This window comes from Aspergillus eucalypticola (genome assembly GCF_003184535.1).
Source record: "Aspergillus eucalypticola CBS 122712 chromosome Unknown BO83scaffold_4, whole genome shotgun sequence".
Taxonomy (NCBI): Eukaryota; Fungi; Ascomycota; class Eurotiomycetes; order Eurotiales; family Aspergillaceae; genus Aspergillus; species Aspergillus eucalypticola.
The window spans coordinates 802,763-816,845 of record NW_020290278.1 but is presented as its reverse complement, the minus strand read 5'-3'; the positions used below and the strand labels follow the sequence as shown (position 1 = coordinate 816,845).

General features: G+C 50.7%; 5 protein-coding genes across 5 annotated transcripts; 4 read left to right on the top strand and 1 right to left on the bottom strand.

Annotated features, from left to right (window-relative positions):
* Positions 1-264: 264 nt before the first annotated feature.
* Positions 265-1,275, bottom strand: BO83DRAFT_375450 (kinetochore subunit FTA4 family protein). Its single transcript, XM_025530454.1, has 4 exons — positions 1,066-1,275; positions 757-925; positions 643-705; positions 265-588 (listed from the first exon to the last, which is right to left on the bottom strand). The coding sequence occupies exons 1-4, from the start codon at positions 1,229-1,231 to the stop codon at positions 282-284; spliced, it is 705 nt and encodes a 234-aa protein (XP_025391662.1). The 5' UTR covers positions 1,232-1,275; the 3' UTR covers positions 265-281.
* A 123-nt stretch (positions 1,276-1,398) lies between these two features.
* Positions 1,399-2,597, top strand: BO83DRAFT_354364 (HAD family hydrolase). Its single transcript, XM_025529100.1, has 2 exons — positions 1,399-1,776; positions 1,832-2,597. The coding sequence occupies exons 1-2, from the start codon at positions 1,723-1,725 to the stop codon at positions 2,564-2,566; spliced, it is 789 nt and encodes a 262-aa protein (XP_025391661.1). The 5' UTR covers positions 1,399-1,722; the 3' UTR covers positions 2,567-2,597.
* A 232-nt stretch (positions 2,598-2,829) lies between these two features.
* Positions 2,830-4,300, top strand: BO83DRAFT_375447 (60S ribosomal protein uL18). The gene is made up of 3 exons (XM_025530453.1): positions 2,830-2,875; positions 3,064-3,101; positions 3,175-4,300. The coding sequence occupies exons 1-3, from the start codon at positions 2,873-2,875 to the stop codon at positions 4,034-4,036; spliced, it is 903 nt and encodes a 300-aa protein (XP_025391660.1). The 5' UTR covers positions 2,830-2,872; the 3' UTR covers positions 4,037-4,300.
* Positions 4,301-6,619: 2,319 nt separating this feature from the next.
* On the top strand, positions 6,620-10,829 carry BO83DRAFT_172715 (putative cell wall biogenesis protein Mhp1). The gene is made up of 3 exons (XM_025526413.1): positions 6,620-7,140; positions 7,208-10,087; positions 10,152-10,829. Exons 1-3 carry the CDS (start codon positions 7,089-7,091, stop codon positions 10,814-10,816), a joined length of 3,597 nt encoding a protein of 1,198 aa, XP_025391659.1. The 5' UTR covers positions 6,620-7,088; the 3' UTR covers positions 10,817-10,829.
* Positions 10,830-11,583: 754 nt separating this feature from the next.
* Positions 11,584-13,905, top strand: BO83DRAFT_354356 (ATP-binding cassette long-chain fatty acid transporter PXA2; the record flags this gene model as incomplete). The annotated part of the gene is made up of 4 exons (XM_025529099.1): positions 11,584-12,093; positions 12,158-12,794; positions 12,859-13,756; positions 13,830-13,905. 4 exons carry the CDS (start codon positions 11,584-11,586, stop codon positions 13,903-13,905), a joined length of 2,121 nt encoding a protein of 706 aa, XP_025391658.1.
* Positions 13,906-14,083: the final 178 nt, after the last annotated feature.

Here is a 14,083-nt window from a genome sequence, read left to right as displayed (position 1 = left end):
AATCCCTCTAATTATAGCTGCCCAAAGGAGACCTGCGGCGTAGAGTCAAGAAATTGAGATCTACTGATTGATTATCCAGTTGCAATGGTTTTCATGCATCTGTGCGACCTCTTTTGCCGGCAATGCCGCATCCTCAAAGCTCCAGAGGCTATGTATGTATGTATGAAGGCGCAACACTCTCATAAGTGTAGGCAAGGCATGCAATTTAGGTATTCGGGCATCCTTCCATTCCATTCAATGCATGAAGTCATTCTAGCCGGGCCCTTTCTCTCTATTTGTCATCACGTCATGTCCAATAAGGCATCTAGTTTCTGGTCGCACCCCAGATACGGCTTGTCCTGCTCCTGAGCGCCCAGTTTCTTTTTCCCCTGTTCGACTCGGCCGCCAACTCGCGCAACCAGCATCCTCATCTTATCTAACTCCTGGACTAGCTCGCCATCTCTCGTCACCAGATTAGGCTGGATATGCTTCTGCGGTTCTCGGAACGGCTCCAGTAATTGCTGCAGCTGTCGTAATTGATCCAGGCGCCGTTGTCGTTGTTGCCGTAAACGATCCAGGTCCGTAAGACGCTCCCGTAGTTCTTGGTATCTGTTTCACAATTAACCAGCTGAAACTGTGATCGGTGCAAGAGGTATCCCAGACCTAGCTCGCTGTTCTTCGCTCGCGGATTGGTCTTCTAGCTCCAATGGGAGTTGCGCGATATTCCTGCGACATTAGATCTATCCGCTTTCCCAGCAACGAAAGTCCGAGGCTCACATATGACTGGACAGATCCACCGATCTCTCCACCCCTTTTATCAGAGACCCTGGGTTGTGTATTGCCTGGGTCACCGACGACCAGTATAGGCTGGTGATTTGCTGGGCGACATGTTGAACCGCTTGGGAGGAATAGACGATGCGACTGTGTTGTTTCAAAGCGGCGTTTACTGGTGTCCCATAGACTCGTTAGAAACATATGCAAAAGGAAGAACGATATGCTTATTAACCACAGTGCACGATGAGTGATCATGTGCAGTAACTCCGGGATAGTATGCGTGAAGGTTCAATCCTGGATGCTTGCACTTACACTTTTGCAGAACATCACCGACCACCTTATCACTAAGATCATCCTCTTCGGTCTCAGCGGCATAATTTCGCCAATCTTCGGGCGGCTCAAGGCCTTCGGATAGTATTCGGACTTGCGCCCTGATAAATGACGACTTCAACTCGGAGATGGTACGAGTAGATTCCATGACTCCATAGTGAGGGATTCTGATCGGCTCAGAGGATAAAAGAGGACCATCGCGATTCGGCTTCACTGAAACGCGTCCGGCGCTATCGATAAGCACACACGTGACGGATACGCAGTGTCCCCTTCCGCCAACCTGCCATCCATCGTCAATCATCACCAGAGATTGGAGTCAACAATCTCCTTGCGTCTTGATGATTTGTACGTTTCATGCCGCTAATATTGCAGGGCTTCTGCGGCGCAGGTTTGGCCTTTAGGGTCTGGAATTCCCCTGCAGCTTTCATTGCCTCGGACCTTGATTGTAAACCATAAGCAACAACCGATCTGTCGTATCTAACCTCGGTAACTTGGGACCCCAGGTCTGGGCTTCTACTACTCCGCCAAAGAACAAACATCAAGCGACATCTTCGTCTTACCTCTAGGTCACCTTTGTCTCTGCTATCCCTGCCCATCTACTGTCTTCCCAGAACCTCTACCGATTAGTGTATCACCAATATGGCTGACAACCAACGGCCGATAGGCCTGCTGTTCGACATTGGAGGAGTGTGTGTAAGGCTGCGCGATTGCCCAACCCAGAGATAATAGTCTGTTAATAAAGCTGCAGGTTGTCTCTCCCTTTCAGGCTATTCTGGACTATGAACTGGCCCACAACATTCCCCCAGGATGGGTGAACTTCAGTATTTCTCGTACCTCGCCAAACGGCAGCTGGCACAGACTCGAGCGCGGAGAGATCAAGATGGATGCCGAGTTCTTTAAGGAATTTAACAAGGATCTACGAAACCCCGACCTTTGGAAGACGTTTCACGAGAGACTTCAGAAACAGCGCCCGGATAGTGCGCCAACATCGGTTCCTCCATTACCCGCCCTGGACGCAGAGTTCCTCTTCTGGGAGATGATGAGGGTGTCTAGGACGCCGGATCCATATATGTTCCCTGCCCTGAAAAAATTGAAGCAGTCGGGAAAGTTCGTTATGGGAGCTCTGTCAAACACAGTGATATTCCCCGATGGACATCCATACAACACAGACATCGATGACAAGAAGTCGCAATTTGACTTCTTCATTTCATCTGCGCATACCGGTCTCAGGAAACCGGACGGGAAAATATATCAGGTTGCGCTGCAAGAGATGGAAAACGTAGCAAGGAAGAAGGGTCTAGGCGGTATTCGCCCGTCTGACATTGTGTTCCTTGATGACATTGGAGAGAACCTTAAGGGCGCAAAGAAAGCTGGCATGCGAACCCTGAAGGTTAATCTGGGACGGACCCAGGACGCTGTGAAGGAGCTGGAGAGAATGATCGGCCTTCAGTTGCTAGAAACTCCAGAAAAACCCCGGCTGTAAATAGTTTGATTTGGCCAGCTAGTAAGATCATATTCGGACAGCCTACAAATTCATAACTATAAGGTTTTTCCAAATAAAATTGTTGAAAGAGAAGAGTTGGGAGTTGGTTATGTTGGTTGGGAGTACGGAGTAAGTGGTGGTACATACTTCGGTCCTTCAGCCCGCTCGTGGCCAACCGCAGTCTGGCGCCGGGATGCAGCCACGCTAAGCGAAGCCTTCCACAAAAGACATCCCACGAAATTTCCCATCTCTTCCTTTGCAGCCACCGTCGACCACCCCCGTCATCAACCAGCGGCAACCGTCAAAATGGTGAGTTTTGCTGTAATTCTCAAGTGACTGGGAACCGACTTCGTCGCAAATTCCCCCGTCGCCTGAACGAAAATTTCAGGTCATCCCACATGGGCGACCGCACTGTGGGATTGGAAACGGGTCTTTGCAAGATGCTTCGGACGGTCTTTCTCTGAAGCGCAAATTGCTGACTCGACTGTCTCTTGTAGCCTTTCCACAAGCTCGTCAAGAACAGCGCTTACTACAGGTAAGAAATTTATACAAGACTCCTCATTTCGTCAAAAGTTGTCCTGGAGCTAACAAATTTTTTCTCTCTACAGCCGCTACCAGACCAAGTACCGTCGTCGCCGTGAGGGTAAGACCGACTACTATGCCCGTAAGCGCTTGATCACCCAGGCCAAGAACAAGTACAACGCCCCCAAGTACCGCCTGGTCGTCCGCTTCACCAACCGCGACATCATCACCCAGATCGTCTACTCTGAGATCTCCGGTGACAAGGTCTTCGCCAGCGCCTACTCCCACGAGCTCAAGCGCTATGGCATCACCAACGGTCTGACCAACTGGGCTGCCGCCTACGCCACCGGTCTCCTCCTTGCCCGCCGTACCCTCAAGAAGCTCGGCCTGGATGAGCAGTTCCCCGGTGTCGAGGAGGCCGATGGTGAGTACACCCTCACCGAGGCCGCTGAGACCGACGAGGGCTCCCGCCGCCCCTTCAAGGCTTTCCTTGATGTCGGTCTTGCCCGTACCTCCACTGGTGCCCGTGTCTTCGGTGCCATGAAGGGTGCCTCCGACGGTGGTATCTTCGTTCCCCACTCCGAGAGCCGCTTCCCCGGTTTCGACATCGAGTCTGAGGAGCTCGACGCTGAGACTCTCCGCAACTACATCTTCGGTGGCCACGTCGCTGAGTACATGGAGGGTCTTGCCGACGACGATGAGGAGCGCTTCCGCTCCCAGTTCCACAAGTACCAGGAGGCTGGTGTTGAGGCTGGTGACATTGAGGAGCTCTACACTGAGGCCCACAAGGCCATCCGTGAGGACCCCTTCAAGAAGGACGAGGATGCTGGTGAGAAGAAGACCAAGGAGGAGTGGAAGGCCGAGAGCAAGAAGTTCCGTCCTCAGCGCCTCACCCGCGAGCAGCGCAAGGAGCGTGTTGAGCAGAAGATCCGTGAGCTTGCTGCTTAAATGTCGGACTTCTGAGGCCGATCGTGCTTGATGGTTTTTACCACACCCAAAAAAGAAACTATGAGTGCGATAGTCAAAAAAGTTTGATAATTCTCTTTGAAATATAGGGGAATTAAGGTTCTTCTTGCCCACTACTACTACTTCTTTTTTTTGTGATATCCAGTAGTCTTGATGAAATCTTCATGACCGGAGTTTATATGGCAGGGTTGAGTTTTTATGCGTTCGGAGCAATCAAGGAACGCGCACAATGGGATATTAATTGACCATCTAAGAGGTGCTCCGGTAAAATGGCAGTGTAGACACTAGACACAACTTGTAGAAACCACATTAATAATTGCCCGCTATACTAGTGTCACAGTGGACCATCATCATAAACCCCCCGCCATCCTTCAACCGTCTTACATTTTCAGTCCAAGTGGATTAATCCATCGATGGATTGTTCGAAGACCCCTCTCGGATATGTGGGGGAACGAACAAGCAGCAAAATTTCGGTAGCCCAAAAGCATTGTGCAACCCTCAAGGAGCATCTTTCCGGTCTGGGTAACATGCATCGTACACTAATCCTTATTCGGCCTAGCCCTGAAGCCCTAACTGCCATTCATGTGCCGTCACTCTCGGAACATGTTGCTCTGTCCGGCCAATTGCTTCGAGATGATGAGGCTGGCTGGATAGTACTTACTCCTCGGAGAATGTAACCTGTACCATTTGTTTGTCTGATGGGGCCATGGAGAAAATTTTCTGTCTGCATCGAACTAATGTTGTTGTTTTGACGCAGTCCATGACGAGTTGATATTTCTAAACGAATGCGGATGCTTCGGCATGATTGTACGAAGACATTGCTTGCTACTGGTTACTTACTAGTGGGTTGATTAGGCACTTGTTGGTGGTTGATGGCAGACACCAACAACAGCAACAACGACCCAACCCGAGTAGATCGGACGCTACTGTGTAGTGCTACCAACTAAGTAGTAAGTATACTTTGTAGGCGGGTAGATATCCAGCCCCAGGCTTAATCTGATGAATGAGTGAATGACATGTCATTCCTTAAGCGAGAGAAAGAAACTGGCAGATGACATCATCCGACTTTCTACTTAAGCATATTCTGCGCAAAGATCATCCATGCTTTCAGGCTGATCAGTGTAACACCGTATGACATTTCATCCTTCTATTCAGTCTTCAAGCCTCATACGTCGAAGCTAATATTCGCCGTTCAAAGTACGTACTAACTAACTTGGCTACTTTGAGCAAGGATGGCAAAAAGAAAGGTTGCACTTTGCTGGTTAGAGTGTATGATCAACATGTTCTCCTCTCGGGTTCCATAAAGTGGATCACGTTAAGTTCAATGGATCAAGGCACCACGTACTATGGGAACATGGGTTATCATACTCCGTTATTCGGGTTGTTTAATTTGCCATCGGGCTCGAGACTTTGGATCTTCGGTTTGCTTTCATTCAGATGGCTCGGAGAAATAAACTTACTATCTTATGATTGTGTCCGCTGAGAGGGCCAGGAGTGATGATCATGATGGGCGTGTGGTGAGAACGCCACTCGAAAGGGAAACTGAAGAGCGGGACCTTGAGATGCCAGTAGTGGGTAGATGCTGGAGAAGGTATTACTACGTAGAGTGTTAAATAAGGAGATCGCTCGCGTGGCTTATCATTCGATCAGTTCTTGCTGTTGGACAGACATGAACTCATTACTAAACTATATTATTAACCAGAACAAGAGATCTAAGCAGTTGTGGGATCGCAGTCGATCGGGTCAGGTGCTAAAAAGAGGAGTATCTAGAACCTATCACGTACACACACACACAATGCAGAAGGTATACGAATGGCGAGATGAACAACGCACACGAAAATTATCTACTCACTCCATACACGGTACCCATAATTACTTTCTGGTAGTTCTAGTGTCGGCGCTGAATGCGACCATCAGCTCCAAACGAACGGTACTAGCCCGCCCAGGTTTAGGATTATCTGGAAATCGATGATTTGCGGGTTCGCGTACGCACTTGTAATTTCAGCACCGGTTGAGGGTGGGCTTGGCAAGGTGTCGTGTGAGTGGTTGTCCTCCAATTCTCCTCGGCAAACAAATCAGGCGGAATATGCGGAAAACACAACGTGTGGAAAGTGGCAAGAAGACTCCCCCGTCAGTCCATTTTTGGGGAGTGGGAAAGGACAAAAAGGGTCATCATTCGATGCAGGTATCGGCTGAGGATATCATCAGTCGATACCTTTGTATTTTTTGGATCTTAAGTACTTCTGTAATGTGTGCCGGGTGCAGGACCAAAGCGCAATGCTAAGGTTGCTTTTAGTGAGAGAAGAGTCGACAGGGGAGCCAAAGTACTTCTCCGTAGACGGAGGGGGAGAGGACAGTGTAAGAAACGGTCACAAGTACCCCGTTTCTAATACCGTCTAGTAATTTCTCCGCAACGGACTCGAGTATGTAATCGCCGAACTCCCCACTGGCGGGAATCATGCTATGCCCACTAGTCCCAGTTGAGCCACTTCCCTCCTCATCCCGATCGCCTTCAGTTCAACTGGTCTGCTTTGCCCGCAACCCTTTTCTGTCCCTTCTCTCCCTTTTCCTATTCTAGACCCTTTCGAAAACTACTAGTTTTCCCTCTCCTCCTTGACATTCCCATCTTTCATTGCATTCCCCTTTCCCCCCTCGTCATATTCTTCTCACCCCTTTTGACGTCGCTCGTCTTAAGTTCTTGTCCCCGTTTCTCCGCTGTGTCACCATGTCCGCAGTACTTCGCCGCAGTACCATAATGGAATGTACCCACCGTCACCGTTCTTAATCATCCGCTGGCTGAAACTGTGATTTTGCATTCTCGTCGCGAGCCATAGTAGATCTGTCGGATCATTCTATTTTGGACTACTCGTGCAGCGATATAGCCTCCGAAATACGATCTGTATCCACTATCGCGCCAACTGGGTTCAGCTTTCGCCTGAGGACCGCCGCTTCGCTATTCATCAGCGAGCTGACGTCGTCTCTCTTACAACTGTTTTATCTAGTATACTGTGATTGATTCGCATACGGACTCAAAATGGAAGGGATCGAGACTGTGGATGTCAGCTGGCTGCATCACTCGCAAAAAGGTAAGCCGGACGTCGCTCAATTGCTACCATATCTACTCTGGTGGACCTCTCCTAACTCGATCGCAAGACCATCTGTCGCGCTGTAAGTCGGCATCATCAGTGGTTAGCGATAGGTCTGTCGCGGATTCAGATGTCACATATGCCCAAGAACGAAGTCTCGAAAAACCAAGCACTACCGATAATAACTCTTCAGCATCAGCCCCCCTCACTCCTACCTTATCTAAGGGTTCGTCACAAGAAGATGGTGCGAAGGCCACGAAGGAGGTCAAGAATGAAGACAAGTCAGTGGAGGGAAAGCCTACTGGCACATCGCCAGCTACTCCGAAAACCGCGCCTAGGCCGGTTACCGGACGAAGGAACTCGTGGATATCGACCCTGAGCTCCAAGTTTTCCTCTGGTTCTACTCCACCGTCGCAGTCGAATATGAAGGCACAGCAGAGCCCGAAGGCGACCTCTCCTGTTTCGAAAATGGACATGCATAATCCTTTCGGTGCGGCGTATTCCCCAAAGGACAAGGAAGAAGAGAGGGCGAACGAGAATAGCCCTTTCGCCTCAACATCTCCGAAAGGTCCTTCGTTCCTTCAGAGCGCCTTCCGGAAACTTTCGTCATCCGCATCTGGTGGCACTGGTAAAGCCGCTTCTACTGGGACGATCTGCCAACGTCGCGTAATGAATATCGATCCGGATCGAGATAGGTGCAAGATCCCGGACCTAAATCCTGCCAAATTGCGTCGTGTCGCTTTCTGTGTGGATGTGGAGATCGCTGGGATATCCTACCGAGAATCGGATGAAGACAGCCCACCAGCAAGTAGTAGGCGACGTCCTGTCCCAGAGGTTAACAACCAAAAGTCCAAACGATCGCATATCAAGTCGAAAGAGAAGGAGGAAGCTGCAGCGTTGAAGAATCCTCAGGCTGTGGTTTCTTCAAAGGACAAGAGTAGCCCAACAAATGGGGCGGACGGGAAAAGTCCTGGGTCACCAGACATACCGCCAGCCGAAGCGAATGCCAATGGCGAGGCAAAAGAGCCAACACGAAAGCAGGAGAAGAAGAAGAGGTCAGAAGAAGAAAGGCGTGAGCGCAGGGAAAGAAGGCGCAGACAGGCAGAAGCAAATGGCTCCATACCCATGCAACTTACAGCCGACGGCCAAGAGTATGGCTGCCGAACACCTGCGTCTAACACGAGCCGAACCAAGACACAGAGTCATCCAACGACAGATCCTGTGCGGATATATAGACGCTGTTGTCAACTGCGCGAGACGCCTGTGCTCAAGCGTATCGTTGACGAGATCTCATCACCTTCCTCTACGTTAGCCGAGTCTCCAGGAACCGTGGCCGTGCTTGACCTCAGCGACTTCCCTATGACGGCCGAGGATATTGCTACTTTCTGCGATTGGCTCGCTGTTGTGCCCGTTAGAAAGCTCATCATTGAAAGATGTGCTCTGACTGACGACTCGGTGCGATCTATTCTCGCTGCACTACTTTCCACTAGAACTGTGGAACAGATGATGCAGCGGCGTAGAAAGGGAAAGAAGGCAGAGGTGGTGTCTTCGGAGAAAGAACAGCGGTTCAGCGTCGTTGAGAAGGTGTCGCTGAAAGATAACCCCAAAATCGGACCAGAGGGATGGCGTCATATCTGCCTATTCGTCCACCTATCAAAATCCTTGAAGGCAATTGACTTGTCTGGCATTCCTCTTCCCAAGACACCCATTACTGTCAGTTGCTCCAACAAAGGAGCCTCGCAAAACCAGAACGTCACCAACGTAGCAACCCTCTTCGCGAATTCGCTCGCACAACGCTTTGGCGGGGACCATCTGGAAGAATTGCTGCTGAGCGAATGCCGACCTACGACCGAAGATGTGAAGAAGATTTGTGATGCAGCCACCACTCTTGGCTTGAGGAGGCTTGGCTTTGCCAATAACGAGCTGAGCAGAGAAGGTCTGGAGCACATCGTTGATTATCTCAAAGCAGGAAAATGCGAGGGGCTAGATCTGGGTGGGAATCCCATTCAAGACCAGTTGGACTTGATCATATCTTCTTTCACGGAAGACCATCCGTTGTATGCTCTTAGCTTGGCTGACTGTTCCCTTACGCCTTCCACCGTCTACCCCCTGTTCCAAGGATTGACAAGATTGCCGGACCTTCGCTTTGTCGATTTCTCCCACAATCCAGGTCTTTTCACTATGCAGCCCGATGCGCTAGCAACCTTCAGGCGTTTTCTTCCCAAAATGCCTGCTCTCAAACGTATCCATCTGGCCGACGTCAACTTGTCTCCTGACCAAACCATTGCTTTGGCCGAGGTTCTTCCTGAATGCCCCAGCTTATGCCACTTGAACATCCTCGAAAACCCAGCCATTACGGCGTTGGCATCTGCAACAGATCCCGCCAATCAAGAAGAGGCATGTGCTGTTTATGCATCCTTGATGGCGGCAGTGCGTGTGTCCAGAACGATCATAGCCGTGGAGATAGAAGTTCCAACTGCCGAAAACAACGAGGTTGTGAAGGCTTTGGCTTCCCAGATAGTCGCCTACTCTCTCAAGAATCTGGAGCAAGGTGCCATTGCGGCAGAGTTCTCCGATCCAACAGATACATCGATGAGATCAGCCGTCCATGTTCCGGAGATTTTGCAGCATATCGTTGGCCATGGTACTGGAGATGAGGTGGAGGAAGTTGACGAGGCTGCACCTGATGAGGACTATGTCATTGGAGGGACCGGCGTGGTCAAAGCTCTTGGTGTTTGCCTCGGTAACGTGGATCGCCATATGCCAGGAGACCAGTCCGGACCCCCAAGTGGCACAACTACACCCAGGCATAGGAAGTCCAGGTCTTATGTCACTAAACGACCCCGTGACATGTCTAAGAATCTGTTGGAGTCGGCGCGTAATATCCGGACGCGAATCCAGTCGGCCCTTGTGCGCGAAGACAAGGCCGGCAATGTTACCAATTACCGTATGTTGTTTCTCCTACTCTCCCCCCATCTAGGCGGTAACGCTAACCAGCTCTACCACTGCAGGGCGTCTCCAATTCCTCGAATTCACCTTACAGCGCATGATCCAGCGATTTGAAGACGAATATCCTGAGACCCGCATCATACCCCAGTCCATCCCATCGTATGCGATCCAGGATACTAGCTCACAGGGTTCTAACGACGACGGATGGAACGGGCCTGTGTCTGAAAACACCCAGCTGAATGGCACCTGCGCCGATGCCGAGGCCGTGGCAGACGAGGAGGAGGAGCAATATGCCGTCCGACTATCGCGGTCAAGCTCGATTACGTCGCTTCATTCACGCGCAATGACCTCCGAGGAAGGCCATGTTCACCGTCTCGGGCAGAACATTCGGCGCGATTTCCTCCGGCCTTCGTTCGATCAGGCTGACGATGATATGTCGGCATTCTCATTTGAGGAGTCCCATATGGCCGCCTTGCGTGATAAACTTGATCGTCTGCAGGAGGAACAAACCCACACACCTTTTGAGAGTGTGGATGCGGACAAAGCGCTCGGCGATCTGGGTACCACAGTGGAGGAGTTATGGGCCGCTCGTAAGAACGATGCGGAAACCTTTGAGAAGTTCCGGCAAAGCCAGATCGCTGCGCACTTCAACAGTGGCAAAAGGACATCGTCTAGCAGGAGCAATGGGAACGACGATACCGAATCAGATCAGCAGGCTTCTTTCTGAGTTAGAACCTGAGTTTACTGGGTTAATCATAGCCGATTTCTGGCTTTTGTTAACACCCACAGGTGCTTCTTCCCTCGCCTAGCTGGCGATGGGGCTACTGTTGCTGTATGGACGGATGACTGGGATCTCTGCCGGCAGAGGATGGCCCTTGTTTGTATATAGGTCACCGAAAAGCGTGACATTATTATCTGTATTCTAATCTACTTCGCACATGCGATGTGTATCTGCGGTGGCGATCTCCTTTCGTTTTACCTATTGTTTGTTTTTCTTTTTCGTTGGTGGAAGAGGGAAATCTAGGCTAAGGGTGGGTAAAGGCGTTGGTGCCAAAGGTGCATGGGAGAGTCTGGGACATATAGAAAGTTGAGTACTACGAGAGGTGGCGAGGGTAGGGTGTCGATGTTGATATTAACTATGGGTTCAAATATTAGCGATGGTGAACGACTTAATCAATAATCAATTTTTTGAAAGAATGTAAACAGTTCCCCGCTTAGATAAGGCGGACATCCTCGGCAGGCCCCGAGAATCCGGGGAGGGAAGGAGCCCCCGGGCCTATTCACATGTCAAGCCCCCATCCATCATCCTTCCATCGTCATCCCCTCGCTCTTCTCCCCCATCATTCTTCCTCCCTCCCCTGCCTTTCTATCTCTCTTCATCTTCATCCTCTTTCTCGTTCCTCTTCATCTCCCCTCCTTTACCTTTGTCTTCACCGGTCATGTTAGCCGTCATCGACTTCGGTTAACTACACTTCCGGGGTTCACGTCGCAACTATGGCTGCGCAATCCAAGTTATTTCCGCCCGAGCGGTCCATCCGACACCTCTTCTCCCGCCTGACTGCCACCTACCTCCGTCATCGTAAACAAATCTCCCGTACTGTGTATCTAGCTCTCTTCGCCGCTCTCGTGAAACGTGTCCATAATGCCATCTCCGAGCAAAAGGCCGCCTCCCAGCACCAGGAAGAACTGCGCCGACGCCCTGGAACCAGTAGACTTGGCGAAGGCGGCGATCGTCCGCGCAAAAAGGTCGAAGTCAACCGGGAATTCTTTCGCAATCTGCTTCGTCTGTTGAAGATCGTGATCCCCGGTTGGCGGAGCAAAGAGTTACGGCTTCTGTTTGGCCACAGTGTTTTCCTGGTGCTGCGGACACTGCTGAGTCTCTATGTAGCCGAGCTGGATGGCCGGCTGGTTAGCAATCTGGTGAGAGGGAGAGGGAAGGACTTCTTGCTGGGGCTAGTGTGGTGGATGATAGTGGCAGTTCCTGCGACATTCACGAACTCCATGGTAAGTGGCTTCATATCCACAGAAGAGAAAGGTCCAGGAGCTAAGTCTTTCTGTGTTGCGATAGCTATCTTATCACCAATGCAAACTCGCTCTCTCTTACCGCAAACGCCTGACAGACTATATCCATGACAAATATCTGTCGAACATGACGTTCTATGCCATATCCGCTTTGGACGATCGGCTCAAGAACCCCGACCAGCTCATCACAGTAGATGTTTCAAGGTTCTCCGACAGCCTGGCAGAGCTGTACTCCAACCTGGCAAAACCGATTCTCGACATGGCCATCTACAACTACTCTCTTTCCAAGAGTGTGGGCGGAGAAGGCCTGTTTATCATGAGCCTCTTGGTGCAATTATCCGCCAATGTTATGCGAGCCTTGACGCCACCATTTGGCAAATATGTAGCCGACGAAGCACGTCTGGAAGGCGAGTTCCGGTTCCTGCACTCGCGTTTGATCGACTACAGCGAAGAGGTGGCTCTCTACCACGGCCACGAGGCAGAAAAGGACACCTTGGATAAGGGCTACTTCACTTTGATCAAACACGTGAACCGCATTCTTCGCAGACGCTTATACCACGGATTTATGGAGGATTTCGTTATCAAGTACTTTTGGGGTGCCTTGGGATTGATCCTCTGCAGTATCCCTGTTTTCTTCCGCATTCCCGGCCAAGTCACTCAAACTATGGGCGACCGTACCGAGAGTAAGCATTTGCACCCAATCTAGAAACCGATACATCAGCACGATGACTGACATGCATCAAACAGGCTTCGTTACCAACCGAAGAATGCTGCTTTCTTCCTCAGACGCCTTTGGGCGTCTAATGTTCTCCTACAAAGAAATCTCCGAACTAGCTGGTCACACAGCCCGTGTCTCTTCGTTGCTAGAGGTTATGGACGACCTCTTAGCCGGCCGTTTCGAGAAGAAGCTAGTGTCCTCCGCCTCCACAGAAGAAAACACCGCCATCTTATCCGGTCGCGGAGTCGTCGAGGAAAGTGATTCAATTGAGTTTACTGACGTCCCTATTGTTTCACCAAACGGCGATGTTCTGGTCCGCAAACTGTCCTTCACCGTGCACCCAGGCGACCACCTTCTGATTGTTGGACCAAACGGATGCGGCAAGTCCTCCCTATTTCGCATTCTCGGTGGCCTGTGGCCTGTTTACGGAGGCCAAGTCAAGAAGCCCCGATTTGACGACATCTTCTACATCCCCCAGCGCCCGTATCTTTCGCGAGGCACGCTCCGCCAACAAGTTATTTACCCAGACGGTGTCCGCGAAATGCGCGCCAAGGGTATTACCGACGATGATCTCTACGAGATCCTCTCAGTCGTGGAGATCGCTTCCGTTGTTGATCGCCCTGGAGGTTGGGACGCTGAGGAAGAATGGCGCGACGTCCTATCCGGTGGTCTGCAACAACGGATAGCCATGGCCAGACTATTCTATCATCGGCCAAAGTTCGCCATTTTGGACGAGTGCACCTCCTCGGTTACTTTGGAGATTGAACGGGTCATGTACGAAACAGCCAAGAAGCTAGGTACTACGCTGATGACTGTGTCCCACCGACGGAGTCTTTGGAAATATCACAAGAAGATTCTGCAGTTTGATGGGCAAGGAAGCTACATCTTCACTGGTCTGGACTGGGAAAGGAGACTAAAGTTGGAAGAGTAAGTTGCTTCGCTCCGAGTTGTTTTGGTGGCTGCACCATTGGAGATGAGCTAACACAGCGGTTTATTACAGTGAGAAGGAGGAGCTGGACCTCCAACTTCGCATGGTGCCAGAGTTGCAGAGGCGCATGGCTGAATTGAGCGCTTAGGGCCGTGTTTCATTCACGTGTCCGTTCTCTTGAAGGGATATAGAGTATATACGGGGCTTATAGTTGTCGTCGCTGTGTCATTTGCCATACAAGGGTTGCGTTACGGCATGTGTAGCACGTTTGGGGCAACTTACATATTCATGATTAATGTAGAAGACGTATGGAATTTTGTAAGAAC